Raw genomic sequence first — 19,619 nt, forward strand, 5'->3', positions numbered from 1 at the left:
CTCTCCCCATGAACGGGGGAAGAGATATATTAAGCTGATCCTGTCCAGAGTCATCCTAGTAAAACCAGGTTAACCAAGGTAGGGCCTCCAGATGTTGTTGGACTCCAATTCCCATAAGCCCCAGCCAGGATGTCCAGTGGCCAGGAATGATGGGAACTGTGGTCCAGCAACATATGGAGGGTACCATGCTTGGCAAATTATAAGACTGAAAGACACTGAAACCAGCTGCAAGGTTCACCTGAATTTACAAAGGAACCCAGAAGACAGGCACCTGTATCATTTCAGTTAAGACAACTGAACTTCCTTCCCTTGACTGCACTCCAAGCTTTGTCCGGACAGATAGTTGCACTGGGGAATAAGGCATCAGCCCAACAGACAGTTGCAAGAGACGCTTCTTTGGTTTTCACAGGCCTCACCTGCTGATTGCAGTGACTGTAATAGGCTGCCATGTAAAGGACATAAGCTGTTGTGAGGGGCTGCAGTGCCTGCCAGATCTCCAGCTGGGTTATTTGTTCAAGGCACCCTTTCAGTTGCATTTCAATGATGGGCCTGAAGCCCGATACCTGACTCCAGGTGACTGGCGGAGGTGGAATCTGGCCACCGCCTTCTGGATCACTCCTGAAACAGAAAAGAGAAACGATGAAGGGGAGAGGTAAGACCCAAACTGCTAATGCCAAGTGACTGATCAGCCTAAAAGATTCGGTGACTGTGGAACATGTTTTAGGATGCTTTCATTGTTGTCCAGTTTTACTATTTAACGCTTTGTTGAGAAGTGGTAGATATTCTAAATGAAATAAATGAACAAACTTTACTCATGAGACTATCGTTTATATCTAGTCTACAACTAGATGGCTTCACAAGCAAGCTGAACTGGTGCCTTGCCCTAATCTTATCTATTATTAAATTATTACTACACTTATATCCCAAGGAGTCAACACTCCATACATGGTGCCCCCCCTGCCCCTCCCCATTGTATCTTCACAACCCTGGCAGGTAGGTTAGCTGAGAGGTGAAGACCAGACCCCTGTCACCCAGTAAACTACATGGATTAATGGGGATTTGAACTCTAACAATATTTACATGCCACCCAATAACTGTTTAATCAGAGAAGACCTACTAAAATGAGTGAACCTAACTTAATCATGATCATTCATTTCAGTGGGTCTCCTCTCAAGTAAAACTAAGCTGAATATCAGATAAGTCTTCCGGGAAACTAACAATAACAGCACTATAAATAAAAACCAGAGAGTAAGTATAACCAAACAACAACACACCACTCAGTGTATTAGTACAAATGGGGAAAGCAACATTACAGTCATAAGCTCCACTTATGGATGAGAACTGAAATGACCTTGTTCCAAGTAATTGAGAGAGGGGAAACAGGGGAGCAAAAGAAACAAGAATGTGTTATTTCTAAGCAAGGTTTCAGCAGTTCTTTGGCTGGAGAGGATTCATCAGGTTGCAGTTTTAATATCTGTCAATTTTGTGCCATCTGTAATATTTTCACTGATGTTTTGCAAGCTGCCAAGAGACTGCGAAACAAGCAGAATAAAAATTCATTCATTCATTTATTGTTTTAATTTAAGACAGGAAATGGTCAAGGCCCTTGGCTGATCAAAGATTAAGAGCCGCTTCACACATGCACAGATACCACTTGATTCCTAATTACAGAAACTCATGTGACTGATAATTCTTGGGCTCAGTCCAAAGGTGTCCCTTCGGCTCGCAGAAAAGCTTTCGATCCAGATGATGTTACCACAAACAGAAGCAGGGGTTAATTTTCATTGATAACCCCAGCAGGCTTCCATCACCTTCCATTCTGTTCTAGAAAGTTCCCCAACCTTCTGGAGCAGATTTACTGAGGGTGCAGGGGGCTGCAAAGGGAAATTGGCAAAAGTCACCTCCCTTCCTCTTCCACTAGCAGAGGCACATACCGTATTTTTCCCTCTATAACACACAGATTTTTTCTTCTAAAAAGGAAGGGGAAATGTCTGTGCGTGTTATAGAGTGAATGTGTGGTCCCTGGAGCAGAAAAATCAGGCAAAAATCAAATCGCGCTTCACGGAGAAGCGAAACCTGAAAAGAGGAAGTGGCTGCTTTCCTGCATTCTGCCTCAGGGTCTTACTGCCCACCCTTCTCTGTTTCGTTGCTGTGTTTGCTGAAATGGAACAAAGAGCAGGGAAAGCCCCTCCCCTCCAGGCAAGCAGAGGGGAAAGTATCGTCTCTGTGCTCCGTCTCTGTGCTCCGGTACTGCTGGGGGAGAGGGAGAGAGAGGGGGGGAGGGGGAGAGAGGGGGAGAGAGAGAGGGAGGGAGGGGGAGAGAGAGAGAGAGAGAGAGGGAGGGAGGGAGGGAGAGGGAGGGAGGGAGGGAGAGAGAGAGAGAGAGAGAGAGAGAGAGAGAGAGAGAGAGAGAGAGAGATGGCTGGCTTGGGTGGGAGGAAACTTTTGCCTTTCTTTCCTCCCTCCCGTTAAATCCCTCTCCTGCATTCTTAGCCAGCTGCTTCTCTGCACACCCTTCTCGTGTCCCTTCTTTGTTTTTCCTTCGCTCCCCACTTAAAATGTGGTTACAAAGCATAGATCCACATGGATCCTCAGGATCTTTGCATTGGGTCACCCCAAATTCACCATCAGATCACATAGCATGTCCATGGCTACAGCCTGCCCCCCCCCCTCAAAATCACGCACCCACTGTTGCCTGGGGCTGCAATGGTGCAAAAATGTGGTTACAAAGCATGGATCCACAGGGATCCTCAGGATCTTTGCATTGGGTCACCCCAAATTCACCATCAGATCACATAGCATGTCCATGGCTACAGCCTGCACCAAAAAAATCATGCACCCACTGTTGCCTGGGGCTGCAATGGTGCAAAAACGTGGTTAAAAAGCATGGATCCACATGGATCCTCAGGATCTTTGCATTGGGTCACCCCAAATTCACCATCAGATCACATAGCATGTCCATGGCTACAGCCTGCACCAAAAAAATCATGCACCCACTGTTTCCTGAGGCTGCAATGGTGCAAAAATGTGGTTACAAAGCATGGATACACAGGAATTCTCAGGATTTTTGCATTGGGTCACTCCAAATTCACCATCAGATCACATGTCTGTGGCCACAGCATGAAGCACAAAAATGATACATCCACTGTTTCATTCAGAATGTTTTTTCCCTTGTTTTCCTCCTCTAAAAACGATGTGCGTGTTATGGTCAGGTGCGTGTTATAGAGCGAAAAATACGGTAATAGTTTTAAAGCCCCTCCACAAGCAAAAGAGAACAGTGGGATTCAACCCATTTGGAAAACAATGGGATTCAACCCATTATGTCTGCACTGATGAGAGTTCCATTTGTGGGATGCAGGACACAAGCCGAATTCGCACAGAACGGCACTCATACTGCAACAGCACTTTTCTCTGATGCTGGACACATTACGCCTCTAGCAAAGTGTTTTTTCCTTGGTTTGCCCCTGCAGCCTACCAGTCCCATATGCTTTCCTTCAAAGTGCTTCCACCCTCACCCCTGTCACTCTCTCTCATCAGAGCAACCTCTTTCACTGAGCCAGGTATTTATTTACACCCACCCAAATGATTATCTTCTCAATCAAATTCACTGCCAACCTCCACTGCTGCAGCACGAACAAACCTCGGGCTTCGCTGGACTCAGCAGTGGATTCCTAGGGAATACCACAATCAACTGCTCTTCAGCAAAGTCTAATTATTTCCTCCCACTCATCCTAAGAAGAGGGAAATGGAAGAAAAAGAGATACAAAAATAGGGGACTAAAGCAGGACACACACAGGGAAGACTAGAACTCCTCTCTGAAGGGCAATTAATCTGACAAGACTGCTAGGCTGAAAGAACATTGATGGTCCACAACCTTACTTGCCAAAGTGATCAGTTTTTACTGAGGTATCACCACCACCCTCATAAATACCTTCCTCACAACTATAGAAAGCCAGAGAAGCTCTGTCACAATTCTCCTCACCAGTCATGCACAGACAGCTGTTATGAAAAGGACAGAAACTTAAATACCACTTTCAGACACAGAACAGCAATTTTTTTTGTCTCCAGGAAGCTTCCATCATGTTTGGTTATGTGTTGTACTCTCTCAAAAGTTTTCAAAGGCAAACAGTCTCCGGTAAATTAACCCTACACCTAGACTCTCTTTGTCTGTATTCTGCTTTTAAAGTGACCGTGTCAAGCAGGACACAGAGACAGCTCTTAAGTACAAAAAAATTAAAACATCCATATTTTTCACATTTAAAGCCCAAAAACGATTTTCCAACAATGGTGGTGGTGTTCACTCATTTTTGTACACAAAAGAATGGGTAAATTATCTTCACTTTGCTTCTCATAAAAGTGCCCGGGATTTATTATTTATCTGTACATATTCAACAGCCATCTTATGTTTTAAAAGCCTATAATAATCTCACACCAGAACCACAAGCATGTGGCTATGTCAGGCTGCATATGATATAATTTAGGAAAGCTGCTTTGTAAACAATAGCCTGTTCTCTCCCCCCCCCCCAATCATTTTGAAGGTAACTGGCTCCCCCCCCCCCCATCATTTAAAATCCTTTCCTGCCCTTCACTTCAAGTGCCACTTTCCCAAAACAAGTGATGAGAATTCTGCACGGCCCATTTGAAAGAAAAACCAGAGAAATTGATTCACCTGTATTTCAGAGAGAGCCAATTCACTAACTGCTAGTTTCTCTTTGTAAGGAAGCACTTAGCGGCAGAATTTCAACAAACCCTACACTTAGTGCCGAGTGTTATTTGGCCATTGCAGAAAGCTGACATGTGATGGCACCCTCGATTCTTAGAAGCAGGAGTGCCACAGCTCTCGTTCAAAATGAAACTTCGCTAAAAAACAAGAATAAAGGCAAATAATAAGGTTGCGCTCACAAACCCATTCCCTCGCTCAGTTACCCTTTTGAAAGAACCTGATATTGTGGATGGTTTATCTTGTGGCTTTGCAAATGCTTCTGCCTGTCTTTGATCTGGAATATTGCTTCTTGCTTGCTGGGTACGGGCAAGTTTACCTCTGGCTTTTGCATTGCTGGAATGTAGCAGCACACAGTACAGAGGCCATTATGTGGAGGGAAAACATCCACACATACAGGCAGGGAATGGTTTTCAAGCAGATAATGCAGCAACCTCGCTGAAGCTACACAGAACTGAGTCTGCTCAGTGCATGAATTGGGGTCTGATGGGAACCCTGCATGCAAGGTCCCACGACAAATGAAAGGCAGCGTATGACCGTTTGATGGCCTCTGTGAAGGCTGTTCTTTTTTGGGCAGGCTTTTTAAAATCAATGGCTGTTGTATACCACTTCCACACCACCCAATATTTTTGTCCCCCAAATCAGGATGTCAGGAGGGGAGCACTTTCCAGTCCGGTGCTCTGGCGATCGTGTGCAGGGTAGTCCCAGAGCACCAGACCAGAAGGTGCTCTGGCACTCGTCAACAGGGACACACCAAAGCGCCTTCTGCTTCAGCGCTCTGGCACGAGGATTCACACCAGAGCACTGGACAAAAAAGTGGACTTGTAAAAGGGTAAAAGTATTGGGAAACGATATACAATGAATTGAAAAAAATGGTTTAAAGTACCTTTCCCCAAAAAACCCCAGAGCCCTTTCTGTCAGGGATAATTCAGAGGGAAATTCCCAGGTGTCAAAAAAGATGTATGCTACTACTGTGGCCCATGTTTTGCTAGTCCAAAAACGGAAAACAAGCGAGGTCCCAAGCAAAGAAGAATAGCAATTTAAACTGATGGAATATGCACAGCTTGTAGATTTAACATAGAGAATAAGAGAACAAGAACATACATTTAAGGAAGACTGGAAAATGTTTACTGAATATATGGGTTAAAATTGTGTTCATTTAAAAACACTGGTAGCACTAAGATAAATTCAACAGTGTTTTGATGGATGTAATAATGGATTACTGAATGGTTTAGTTCATGTAAAATATGCAGGGATGTGTGGTATGCAAAATGAACCAAGGAAAGAGAAGCAGGGAAGTCATTGATTTAAGGTTGTCTTAATGAATCTTTTGAAATGTAATTTGGAAAAAATTAGTAAAAATTATAAAAAAGAGCACAGGACAAAAAAGAGGACATTTCAGGATCCTAACAGAAGCTATGACTGGCATCTAGGGAACAGCAGGTGAGGGCCAATACCGTCGTGTCTTACTTGCGAGTTTCCCATAGGCCTTTGCTTGAGATGCTGGACTAGATGGGACTTTGGAGTGATTGTAACTTACATTAAAGGTAAAGGGACCCCTGACCATTAGGTCCAGTCGTGACCGACTCTGGGGTTGCAGTGCTCATCTCGCTTTATTGGCCGAGGGAGCCAGGGTACAGCTTCTGGGTCATGTGGCCAGCATGACTAAGCCGCTTCTGGCGAACCAGAGCAGCGCACGGAAACGTCGTTTACCTTCCCACCGGAGTGGTACCTACTTATCTACTTGCACTTTGACGTGCTTTCAAACTACAAAGTTGTTAATTCATCATCTCCCTCACGTTATACCTGCTATTTCTTATCTCCTTTAACTATTATTACTTGCATATTGTTTGTTATATTGTAATCTGCCTTGACATCTGGTTTAAAAATTCAAACAAAAACCTTTACAAGTAAATAAATAATGAAAAAGCACTCCGGTGAGTGATGCAAACTCATGTTGTGTGAGGTTTGGAACTTAACAGGTTAAGTTGTTCCCATGATGCCTCACATTCTGACGTCAGCTTTAGAAGCTGGGAGGAGCTTGGGAGGAGTTCTGTCTGTTCCTCTTGGTCTTTGAGGGGAGAGGAGGCAGTCTATCATGGCTGCGGTGAGCCCAGGAGTTCCCTGGGGAATGTCGGAATAAAGGACTGAAATGGACAAACCTGGACTCTGTCTGTGTTTGTCTGGAAGCTAAGCCAAGCTAAGTGACAGTTATTCACCGCTGTGTTTCACTCTGCTGGTACCGTGACTGGATGAAGACGGAGCTGAGATGCGCAGCTGGAGGAAGCGCGCCGGGCGGCAGTAAAGAGATAAAGAGCTAATTGTGGATCGTAAATCAATTAGCAGGTCACGGTCCCAATATATCAATTCCACATGTTGCTACTGCAGAATGTGCCTTTTTAGAAAACACACACACACACACACACACACACACAGGACTGGCAAGAGAAGGTGGCGATACCTGCTAAGCTGGGCTTGCAGTTCTGCCCTGCAGCCAGCCGTCTGTGTCACTTGAGTAAGCAGCGTCACCATGGCTGTAGCTCGCTGGACAGAAAGTTCAAATAGAGAGTTGTTCTCCTGAAAACTGCCAGCCAATTGAGCCAGGGATGGGACCATCTTCATTAGCACAGGATAGAGATCCCTGTAAATTGGAGAAAATGTATGAGGTGGTGGGGGGGGGGGAAATCACAGGACATTGACTCATTGTTACAAATAATTTGTTTACTCCCAGCACAATCCAAATTCCCATGAGACTTTGTGACTGACCCATATTCTGCAGAGAAAAGGCTTCCTGCTTCTCAAAGCGTTTGATAAAATGAAGCAAAAGTTCATTTTTTTAAAGCAGGAAAAGTTAAAGCTTGAATAGAAATGAGGATTTTCCTATGCAACCGAAAGATATCATTTCAACCTTACTTACATTTGTAACATCTTTCTCAGTAAAGATAAGAGAACAAGCATCTTGCATGGTCATGGCAGGCAGAACAGCCTATATGCCAGAATTTGAAGACAAAAAACTTTGCAGAAAAGAGTATCATTTACTTTGGTTGCTGGTTTGAATACAGCTGTTTAGGGATCAGTTCTTGTGGCAATGATCAGCTGCACCTAGTGTCACTCACTGATACAAAACTAGCATTTGGGCATACATAACCGTTACAAAGTGGACCCATTCTGGTTTATGAAAACCAGTCTGGAGAACTGGATTTTCTGCTGGCCCAGAGGCGTCAACACCTCTCCCTGCTAATGAGTGGCCTCAAATCTGCAAGCCTCAGATACGGGCCTCGCTAACAAGCCCAGTGACTGAGTCCACAGATACCTCACCTCAATTCCAACCTCCTTTTAGTCAGGGGATATTGCAGAAAAGGAGGCTAGGCAACCATTCCAGAGACAGTCAGTATTTGCTTCCTAGATTCTTGTCAAACTGACTTCCCTGGTAACTGTGTAGATTAGTGGGTTTTTCAGCTTGTTATCCATCCTGGTTTAGAGATTAATAGGGACAAATAAACCCTAGTGATCTTCTCAGATGTGACCTTCTAATGTTCTGGATGACATGGGAGAGATATACCTCTCTCCTGCCAAGTCGCTGCTGCAGTTTATACAAGCTCCTTCCTCTCCTGCCTACTGCAAAAGAAAGAATGCAATACGCAGGTGGAGAAGGGAATGGCAGATCAACCACTATGGTGAGCCATCACTATGGTTCACACTAAGACTGGCTCTGCCAGTGCAATTGCACCACACTCAACCATAGTGATGGTGATGGTGAGCAGAAGTTTCCTATGCTGCAGCTGGGCAAGGGTTTTTCTTTTTTGGCAGGTAGGGAGAAACCCCAGAAGATGTGCCTTATTCTGAAAACACACCCAAAGAGATCACAGGCCTGACCGTAGCCAGTGGCCACAGCCCACAAGCGGAAAGCTTCAGTGTTCATCCTTATGGCTTCCTCTATCCTCAGGGGAAGGTCTTTGGGATCTTCAGCTACGAAGCGACCCAGCCGACTCTTCAGTTCGAACTTATTAAGCTGTGAATAATAAGCAGACAGCAGAGTAAGATGCAGGACCTTAGGGGAGAGTAACCCATACGGACATCCGAGGAGGAACACCTAATGATAGCCACTGGAGGAGAGGGCTTTAAAATGGGATCGGGCAAGTCCATTAGGGATAGAAGTGTCAATGGCTGGTGACCATGATGGTTAAATCCACAATCACACGCACTGAACTACGGAAAACCAGTTGCTAGCATCCCTTACTTGTGGACTTTCTGGGTGCAACTGGTTGGCTGCTATGGGAAGCGTGCTAGGCAAGATGGATCATTGGGAGTGAGTCAGCCGGTCTCATACCCAATAGCAGATGGCTTGGTGTAGCGGCGGCAGCCACATGACCTCCAGTCAGTCCTATTGCTGCTACTTACTGGGAAGTAGAGGGAGAGAAGAGGAGGTGGGGAGGCTGGCACAGTGCAAACACACCAGACTGGCTCTGCCAGTGCAATTGCACCACACCCAACCTTGCCACCACCTTGACCTGCCACCTCTGCATTTCAGTAAGCAGCAATGACACAACGGAACAAGGTCAGGTGAGTGGCGCTACCCCACCACCCCACCTCCTGCCACTGCTTCTACCCCGTCTTAAAGTTTCATGGAAATCAATGGAAGCGACGTTAAAAATGAGCACTCCTTTTCTTCTTACTTCCCATTGCACTTCCTTGCCGTTGAAGCTTCCCATCTCAGTGCCTGTCCTTCATCCACTTTCCCCTTGCCCTCTGCAACCCAAGCATTACTTATTTCAAACACATGATTTGTTTCCATTATACCAAAAATTGATGTGTGTCTGTGTGGACCTATAGAGAATGCCAACAGACCGGTCAGCCATCTCTGGGGAAATTGAGTACGATACGATAATCTTTATTGCCATTGTCCCATACAGAACAACGAAATTGAAAAAATCTACATCAGACATTCAAAATAATAATAATTATTATTATTATTTATTTATTTATTTATTTATTTATACCCCGCCCAACTGGCTGGGTTTCCCCAACCACTCTGGGCGGCTTCCATCAGAACACTAAAATACAATAACCTATTAAACATTAAAAGCTTCCTTCAACAGGGCTGCCTTCAGATGTCTTCTAAAAGTTTTGGTAGTTATTTTTCTCTTTGACCTCTGGTGGGAGGGCGTTCCACAGGGCAGGTGCCACTACCCACAAGCCTGCTATCCCAGCCTGGATAGCCCCTAAAAACTCTGATACCCCATAATTGAATACAATATACTCACATAAAGGCTACCTTACACTGCGTTTAAAACCAAAATTGCATTTGGATAGAAACTGTTTCTCAGGCGGCTCAGTAACCAAGCTTCTTCTTCTTTTTGTCTCAACCATCTTTTGAACTTCTGCCCCCCTGTTTAAATAGCTTAAGTGGAGAGGCCCTTACCAGCCTGGCAGCCGCATTCCTCCCTCCAGATGCCAAGACTCTCATTAGCTTCATGGCAGTGGCACATGGAACTCCATGCAGACTTGTGAGCAACTGCCCAGGTTCAGCTACTCTCGGATTCCACTGGGTGGGGAGGAATTCTCTGATGACCATCTCAACCAGGCGAGGGCAATCCAGAATCTGCAAAACAGACATTTAAGAGAGAATATTTAAGAGCAGCAGAAAGCCACTTATTTGTCAGTGCAGTGATGTAAAAAATTTAACAATCTGGCCAAATATATCAAAGGAATCTGAAATATTCCTATATGATCTCTGTTCTTCCACCTCAACTGGCATCTTCTCTGACCCAGAGAACACACACACACAGGTACCTACCCGACTGCATGCTTCAGTAGAGTGCCTTGCTATCCACGTTAGGATGTCTAGACTCTCCAGGACTACCAAAGGCACAGGTCGCATTACTTCCAGAATGTATCTCAGGCGCTGAAGAATCTTGGTCTTTAGCAGTCCCTTGGAGATAATAGATTTTGTAAGTCTAATACAAAAGCCTCAATTATGGCTCAGCAAACTTCCACTTCAGCCTATGAATCTGTAACAGATTATGTATGTTTTTTTACACAGATACTGCTTTATTGACAATATTCTGGAAGTGACTAAAGGTTTTACCTTTATGGCATCATATTGTGCCACTTCTGGATCTGGTTTGTTTTCATCCTTTGGTCTTTTCCCCGGTGCCTTCTGGGTTGGAGTTTGTTCCTCATTCTCATCTTCCTCCTCCATCTCCTCTTCGCCCTCGTTCGGGGTGAAAGGGTAGACAGTCATACCCTGGTACCATGAAAACGTCTTGTCCAGATACTCCTGGAAGGAAGTGAAAAACAAGAAGCTAGTTCTTGCTGAACAGCTGTCAAAAAAAGGAGCAGGAGAGGATGCTCTCATGTCCAAGCCTAGGCGTCTAGGAAAAGCCTAGGCGTCTAGGAAAAGCAAGGCTTGGGAAAAGCCCTCCCTGAGGAAGTACTGGAATAAATGGTGTGAGAGGCAGCACTGGGACTTGAGAAACCAGAGTTCAAATGCCCACTTAGCCAGTCACTGCCCCTCAGCCTTACCTACCTCACAGGGCGGCTGCGAGGATAAAATGAAGAGGAGAGAAGTGTGTGAACCACCTTCAGCTTCTTGGATTAAAGGTAGGACATGAATGTAATAATAAACTATAACAAACAAATATTCACATTAAGTTCTAAAGGCATGGACCCAGAATTGTTCTTCTGGAAACAGAAGGGCTTCTTCTGGAAACAGAAAACGCAAAGGATCCATTTAACGCACAAGGAGGAAGCTGCCTCATGCAGAGTCAGGACACGGGAACATCTAACTCAGTAGTGTCTCTCACCAGAGGATGGGAGCCTCAGGTTCAGGGGCCAAATGTGGCTCTCCATGCCTCTCTTTCTGGCCCTTGGAACTCAGCCCCTAAGTCTTACCCCTCATCAGTCCTGTTCCATACTCTCCTTAAATGCTTTTTGCCTGGCTGGAATGTGTCCTTCAACTATAATAACGCCCCTTGCTTGCCTGGATGGCAAGGTTGGAGAAAAATACGTGGATCGCTGGAATGTGGTCTGCTGACACAAAGCTAAGAGTCACATCAATTGCTCTATCCACTTTCTATCCACCAGTGGTAAGTCACACTACAAGGAGATGTGGCCACACTTGGGAGTGGCTCTGCATGATTTCAGACAAGAGTGTTTCCCAGCCCTGCCTGGAGATTGAACCTGGGACCTTCTGCATGCAAAGCAGCTGCTCCACCACTGAGCGGAAGGGGGCAGAAGCCCTTAATAACAGGGAGATCTATCCCTACTGATACCAACACTCAAAACTATTTTACATGGATTCTTGTGTTCTACAGACAGATACCTCATCATCTGGAGAGACAAGCAGCGCATGGAGGGCGTGGACAGTGGCTGCAACGACATTATCCACTGGGTCATCCAAGGAGAAGCGGAGCAAAAAGAGGAAACCAGCGTCAAGCAGCACACGCAGGACACTTCCTTTCAGCGAGGAGGCAAACTCCCCTGCCTTGGCCTGAAAACACACACCACAACGACAAAGTCAGGTTAGAGAGAGAGAGATGTTGTTTTTAGAAGGCAGCCACCAATGTTCCACTGGGACGCTTTCCCGGAAGTCCTTAGACTGGAAACTGATGGAAGCAAATCTATTCCACTTCTTCCACTTTAAATCATGACATTTTCTTTTTTTTTTTATGATGGAGATTGATATCTTTTGCATTCTTATCCTCTGGCAAAATGCACACAGCTATAAGGCAACTGAGTTTCTCCCTAGGGCTCCACAAATGAGATCACTAAATACACCATGGGCAGCTGCATCTCTGGCCTCAAGGGGGAATGTTCTTCCCTTGGAATTCTGCCAAGGTGTGGTCATCTCTCTTGTCTCTGACGTTTGCCCTGTGCTTTGGAGGCCTTGTGAGTGCTTCCAAAGCACAATAATGAAATCAGGCCCTTCCACTCCCACCCGCACATCCTCTATGCATTCCAAAAACAATGATGGTCTACCAGTGGGGACTAAGCCAGCCAAGATCTGTAGATTTTGGCTTATATCAATATACATTTATGGCCAATTTCTGCCAGATTTCATAACATTTTCTCGTTGCTTTAAAGCACTTAAGAGCCTAATTTGGCTGTTCCCAATAGCCAACGTATTCAACTAAACCACAAATTAATACAATGCGGCAGATTTTTCTGAAACTTCACCATTAGCAGATTTGGCAGTCGCTAGTGAATTAAAATGCTAGCTTTTGTTAACTGAGAGCCAATTCCTATGCATGTTTATTCAGAAACAATCCACACTAGGTTTTAGTGGTGCTTGTTCCCAGGTAAATGTGCAAAAGAACATCATTCGAACCTTTCAGGTTAGATAATAGCATGATAACAGCATCAGAAGACAACTAGTAAGATTTCAGTCTAGTCAGCCACCAAATATATGTAGAGATCCAAATAATGTTTTATTTACTCATTAAGGAGGTAAGTTAAAGGTAAAGGGTAAAGGGACCCCTGACCATTAGGTCCAGTCATGACCGACTCTAGGGTTGCGGTGCTCATCTCGCTTTATGGGCCGAGGGAGCCGGCGTACAGCTTCTGGGTCATGTGGCCACCATGACTAAGCCGCTTCTGGTGAACCAGAGCAGCACACAGAAACGCTGTTTACCTTCCCACCAGAGCGGTACCTATTTATCTACTTGCACTTTGACGTGCTTTCAAACTGCTAGGTTGGCAGGAGCAGGGACTGAGGAACAGGAGCTCACCCTGTCGCGGGGATTCGAACCGCTGACCTTCTGATCGGCAAGTCCTAGGCTCTGTGGTTTAACTCACAGCGCCACCCGCATCCATTAAGGAGGTAGAAACCTTCAAAAATATTTTAATACGGCCTTCCCCAGGCTGACTCCCTCCAGCTTTGCTGCTAAACTCCAACTTTCATCAGGTCCAGGCAGCACAGCTAGTGGTCAGTCTTAAAGCAACATCTGGAGGTGTCAGGCTGGGGAAGGCTGTTTTGATCACTGACCCATCTAATAAGAACTGTCACAGCAGGAAGCTTTCTGTTGGTGAACCGTGGTCATTCTTCAACTTTGCAAAAACGACCACTTCAGATCAAACCTTGTGGAGGTACTTGCGTGTCACCAAACTGTCTTAATTTAGAGATTCCCTAGGGCCAATTAAAAGGTGAACAAGATCAGAAACCACCCCGTTTCTCTCTCATCACCCCTACAAAGGTTAACTCACCTTCTGGACAATGTGACCAAGCACCTGCAAAGCCAGAGTCCTTTGCTGAATGACCTGGCTGCGAGACAAGTGGAAGAGCTCTTGGAGCGAGTAGCCAGCCCTCTAGCATAAAAATAAAACATCCAGACATTAGGGTATCTATCATTGTGTTAAGTTACAAACTACTGAAGAGACATCATCCTTTTACCTGAACAGACTCTGAAAGAAGCAAGGAAGACAACAGGACTGTCCTCTGCCAATCGCAACACACAATCCAGGTAATAGTGCAATACATGCAGATTGCAGGGGCAACAAGGTGCTTGTGCTAAGCGTTAGAGGAGTCAAGCACGCAAGACGCATCAAACGCTACAAAGAAAGGATGGGGAAATATTCCAAGGTCGCTGAGCACCAACCAGATGGAGGTTACTGTCGGAGTCACCCTTCTTTTATAATGCTCTGTTAGGCTCTAAGGAAAACACCAAAAACTGAGCCTTCCCAGAAGAAACACTCATTGGAATGCTACACTACACTATCCAATAGTCTGGGATCTACAGTTCAATAAGTTACTGCTACTCAAGAGGAGGGTGAGGGAAATTCCCATCCTCGTATGTGATGAGAAAAAGAAATCTTGCTCCCAACAGCAATCTTACTTCACAGTAATTAATTCTCTGCTTCTTCCATTTTTAAAAGCATGAAAGTACTTTAGATGCCTTCCACTGAGAATCATTATTGGTCAGACCACCTAGCCCAGGACGATCTAAGAAGGAAATACAGGAAAGAGGGTCAAACATGCAATGAGATCACAAGCATGTTCTTGCGTTCAAGGCTGTTCTCCCCTTACTTCTGCTTCCTCTCCGTGGTGGTGTAGGCCCAGATGTGTGGGGAGGTCTTTATCTGGGGGAATAAGTTCTCCCTTCAGATTGAAGCGTGCCTGCATTGCCTATTGGAGAAAGAAACAAATAAAATTATAACCTTTATTGCCTACTGTGCCATTCAGCTATTCTACCAATTTAGCTGCTCATACTTAGTAGGATCTAAATCCCTTAACTACCCAAGCCAACTTTTACCATTTTTTGCTGACAACATGTTCTAGGGAAGGGGACCTCCGGCCTAGGGACCAAATGTGGTTCTCCAGGTCTCTCTGTCTGGTAGGGTTAGAAACTCATAGATATAAAATAAACACCAAATGACACCCTGAACCTAGGTTATGGCCGCCACAATGGACTGTCTAGGTGCCTCAGAACGGTTTCCAACACATTAAAACATCAAATAAAACAATACAGGATTAGACAGCGACAAGAAATCTCCACAGATCAGTCAGCCGGCTGCCATGCAGCAGTGTCTTTTGATGCTGGGATATTGAGGGGGGGCAGCAGAAACTGCTGCTGTACACCAGCCAGATGGTGGAGATGTTAGTTGCCAAACCTAATGACAAGACATCTTCACATGGTCACAATTGGACCTGCACCTGGTGCCTGGGCGATTTCAAACACTGCTTCTGGCGTTTGGGATTCTCTGTAGGCCAAATTGACTCTTCCAGGCCACACCCTCCTTGAGAGCTTCTGCCTGGCTAGAGTGTCTCCTTGAACTGAGATAATGCCTCTTGCTTGCCTGGAAGGAGGGTGGAAGTGGTGTGGGGGTGGGCTTTTTCATGGCTGGAATGTAATCTACTGTTACCAAGGCAAGAGTCTGCCCCCCGCCCCCCCGAAGGTTCCCATAAAGGAAGACAGCCCTCAGGCTGAAAAAGGTTAGTTACCAATTTTCTAGGGGGAAGTTAATCTGAAAGCAAGAAAGAAGGGACTGTGTTTTATTCTCCTGACCTTTTTGGTTTTCTTCTGCCGAGGTTCAGGGAGGTCCTTCAACCACTGCAGCTTCTCTAACTCCACAGTGTCCATGTGGAGCCACTCTTTCTGAGGCTTCACAGGAAGGTCACCACCTTTTGGGAAAGGCAAAGGCAGACATTGTTATTCTTGAGCGTGAAAGCAGAGCATGCATCACTTTCATTGTCAACATTTGCGGCTCTGAAGAAGTGCATCAAATACTGCTTTCATGACACTACAAGGGGAAGGGGGAAAAGCTCAGAGACTGACTCATCATCGATACATAAACATCAAAGGTCCACCAACAGTTTAATCTTCCATAAGATCTGGAGAAGGAAAGTGGATGGCGCCGTTAATAAAATTTGCAGATGAAATGAAGATGAGCTGAATATCAACTTGGACGTGGAGTGAATACAATCAGATTAGAAAATCAAGAGCACTGAATAACATGAGGCTAATGATTTAAAGTGCACTCCAACAACCCTAAGAAAAGGGTCTCAAAATAAAGATACTGAGGAGAGAAAACCGATAATATTGGAAAGTAAGAGTCTTGAAAGGCAAGTTCAGAGGGCTCCATTATTGCCGTCTCACGAGCGATAATGTTTAGAATTCTGGGTCTTCACAAAGAGCCAGTGAGAAACTGAAAGGGGGGAAAAATCAACTAATTATACATTTTGGCTCTGCAGCAACAACTGAATAGGAGACTCTGAGCATAGCCAGTAAGTTTTTTAATGGTTGGAACATCAAGAAGATCAATTATTTAGCATTATAGACTAGGCAGCAAAGGAAGGAGCAATTAGCACCTTGACAACCTCTTGAGATAAATCTACTGAGTTAACTCTGGAATGTTGTTCTAGGACAATGGGGCTTACAATTAGTAATGGAGTAAGCATCCAAATCAAGTTAAACAAAGCTCTACTAAAATTACAGTAACAGCTTATTTTCAACCATTACCTATTGCTTATCTTTGGACTACAGTGGTACCTCGGGTTATATACGCTTCAGGTTACAGGCTCTGCTAACCCAGAAATAGAGTCCGTTCTTAACCTGAAACTGTTCTTAACCTGAAGCACCACTTTAGCTAATGGGGCCTCCCATTGCCGCCGCTCCAACAAAGCACGATTTCTGTTCTCATCCTGAAGCAAAGTTATTAACCCGAGGTACTATTTCTGGGTTAGCAGAGTCTGTAACCTGAAGCGCCTGTAACCCAGGGTACCATTGTACATTTATTTTATATTTTTTAAAGAAATGCTGGAATGAAGAACAAACACACCAGTGGGGTGGGTGTGAAGCAGGAAGTAGCAGAAGAGTCTTCTGGTATTTGTTTTTTTCCTCTCCATTAATCACTAAATGGAGAAGGCGGATTACACCATGCTCTGAATCAAATTAGTAATGTGTACCACCAGACACTAGCATTGCAATCTTGTCAACAGTGGGGGGAAGACTGTTATGTATTTTAGGGTTATCAGCAGATTGTTGAACTGATGAGAAACCCCTTTAGAGAAACACAACCTGGCAGCCCGGATGGTGAATGTGCACTGAACCTTTCCAAGCTTATGTTTTGTTTTTCAGAATTGGGCGTGCAACATATAGTCAGCCTATAGTGCCATTTCCTGCAGCTTGGCTCTCCCCTGCACACTGTTTTACAAGCACAGCCCCCACCAAGCCAAATCACTGCATCTGCTAAAGTTCTGGCTCTCTGGTACTCCGATTCAGCCACAGATTCATCGGCACCATGACAGCATAAAGCAAAGTAGGAGGAAGGTGTTGCAGAGAAATGCCTCCTACATACATTAACCGGAGAAGATTACAGAGGCTTTTGCCAGGCTCCCTCACATGCACCATTACGTCTTCTGGGACGCATGGCATAGAGTGCTGTGGAACTTGAGCAAGAGGAAGCCTGGTTGAAGAGGTCCTTGGGCAAGTGTAATAAACCTATTACACTATTTGCTGTGTGGCTAAAATGTTACTAGCCCTCGGCAGAAAGAGGGTGCAGATATCACCCCAGGCTTGCAAGCTTCCCTGTCCCCTTTTCTAGTGCAGCCTTAGCTCCTGCTTAACTTCAGTTTAGTGTTTAGTCTGTCATTTGAGCCCCAAGCTTTGGCTCATTTTTACTCACCTCATCAGTTACCTGTCTATTCTAAGCTGCTGTAGTTCTCCAGGGTCTCAGACAGAGGGTGTTTTCAATTGCTTGCTAGCCTTTTACCTGACAAGATGGCCAGGAATGAAACCTGGGGTCATCTGCATGTGAAGCAGCACTGGGCAATATATCAATACAGTGTTACCTCGGGTTACATACGCTTCAGGTTACAGACTCCGCTAACCCAGAAATAGTACCTCGGGTTAAGAACTTTGCTTCATGATGAGAACAGAAATCGTGCTCCGGCGGCACAGCAGCAGCGGGAGGCCCCATTAGCTAAAGTGGTGCTTCAGGTTAAGAACAGTTTCAGGTTAAGAACGGACCTCCAGAACGAATTAAGTACTTAACCCGAGGTACCACTGTATATCGCTCAGGACCGGTATTGAGAGGAGACCGTGACGACAGCTTCACTCAGCGGTATATCGGTGGTGAAACCACCATTGCACTCTGCCCTGGCAGAGGGAGAAACAAGTTGGATTGGTAAGTTTCCAATCTTCTTTGAACTGCTTGGGCAGCGCGAAGCCTGCCCTTCCCAGCTGAGAGAGCCCCGACCCCGCTCCTGCTTGCACTCAAGTAGGAGCGGGATCGGGCCTGCAGCCTTGCTTGGCTGCCTTCGCCTTGGGGTGTGTGCTGTGCCTTTCCTCCCAGAAAGATGGAGCCCACCCTCCTGATAGAAGGCAGTCAGGTGGTGTAGGGGCTCTTTGATGATGCTGGCAGGTCTGCCGATCGCCAGCAGCCCCTCTCCGGAAGGCGCAGATAGGGTGGTTTTGCACTGCCTTGCGGACTTTGCCCGGAAAGGTGGGCTGGCACTACACTGCCATGTTGAAAACCCAACACCGCCCCCCAGCCCCTAATGTGAAGCGTGTGCTCTGTCACTGAGCTCTGGTTGCAACCTGCAATCTCTGCTTCCACTCCAGCAAAGAAAGTCCACTGGGGATTTTGAACCCCTTTCAGAAGAAGGATGGGATATAAATCTAATAAATCAGCACGCCCTTGTTATGGAAAGCACATTGTGGCCCCACCGGAGAGGGACCTTGAGAATCAGAAGCCCGAATCGTTGACCTTGTTGAGAATGGGTTTCCCCTTCTGAATTAATTGCTCTCTTCCCCTTGCAAGCACAGGCTGCCTTCTGGCAACATGGCTGCTGCTAAGTCTATTCAAGATGAATTTACTCCTTGGCATCAACAGTGGCAGCTTTCCAATGCTAAGTGCTAATGCAAAATTAATAATACGTCTCCTGCTGGGCACAATGTGCTGCATGCATAACCTCGGGCAGCCTGAAAAGCTCCATTGATTTTTATAATTGCTCCTCTCTTCCCAACGATATACTAAGTCACCCCACGGACAGTTGCCCTTCCTTGCTTCGACACACCTTTCCCTCTCCTCCCAGAACCAAGTTCTGCTTCCCTCCGCAATCACATCTTGCTTCTCCTCTACCAATATGCCATCTCATAAATCCTTTGCTATCAATCTGCTGCTATCTCCACATTTTTTAAGGCTCAAAGGACCCTTCCCCCCCCCCATCATGGTGCAGAGGAAATACCCAACATTTCTCTTCAAGCAGTGCACCTTAACAAGCTATTGTTCTAGCGCCAGCCTGCTAAAAACTAAAACCCAATGCGGGAAAGCATATGAAAATGTTGGGGGGAGAAATTGTGGGCAGGGGAGGGGAAGCAGCTCTTGCGGAAGTGCTAATCCACCTGCTCTCGCTTCTTCTCCCTTCCCTCCTCTTGCACATTAAAGCTGCTCTCTCAAG

The 19,619-nt window shown here is 45.6% G+C and overlaps 1 protein-coding gene across 1 annotated transcript in view; it reads right to left on the reverse strand.

Moving 5' to 3' along the window:
• RPAP1 (RNA polymerase II associated protein 1) overlaps positions 1–19,619 on the reverse strand; it is a 44,098-nt gene that overhangs the window by 9,222 nt on the left and 15,257 nt on the right. Inside the window, 10 exon segments of the mRNA XM_077927072.1 lie at positions 207–618; positions 7,182–7,361; positions 8,575–8,732; positions 10,143–10,322; positions 10,518–10,652; positions 10,809–11,000; positions 12,045–12,212; positions 13,925–14,026; positions 14,745–14,843; positions 15,724–15,839. Of these exon segments, the coding sequence (XP_077783198.1) occupies positions 207–618; positions 7,182–7,361; positions 8,575–8,732; positions 10,143–10,322; positions 10,518–10,652; positions 10,809–11,000; positions 12,045–12,212; positions 13,925–14,026; positions 14,745–14,843; positions 15,724–15,839 (1,742 nt within the window).

The sequence above is a fragment of the Podarcis muralis genome, chromosome 1 (genome assembly GCF_964188315.1).
Source record: "Podarcis muralis chromosome 1, rPodMur119.hap1.1, whole genome shotgun sequence".
Lineage (NCBI taxonomy): Eukaryota > Metazoa > Chordata > Lepidosauria > Squamata > Lacertidae > Podarcis > Podarcis muralis.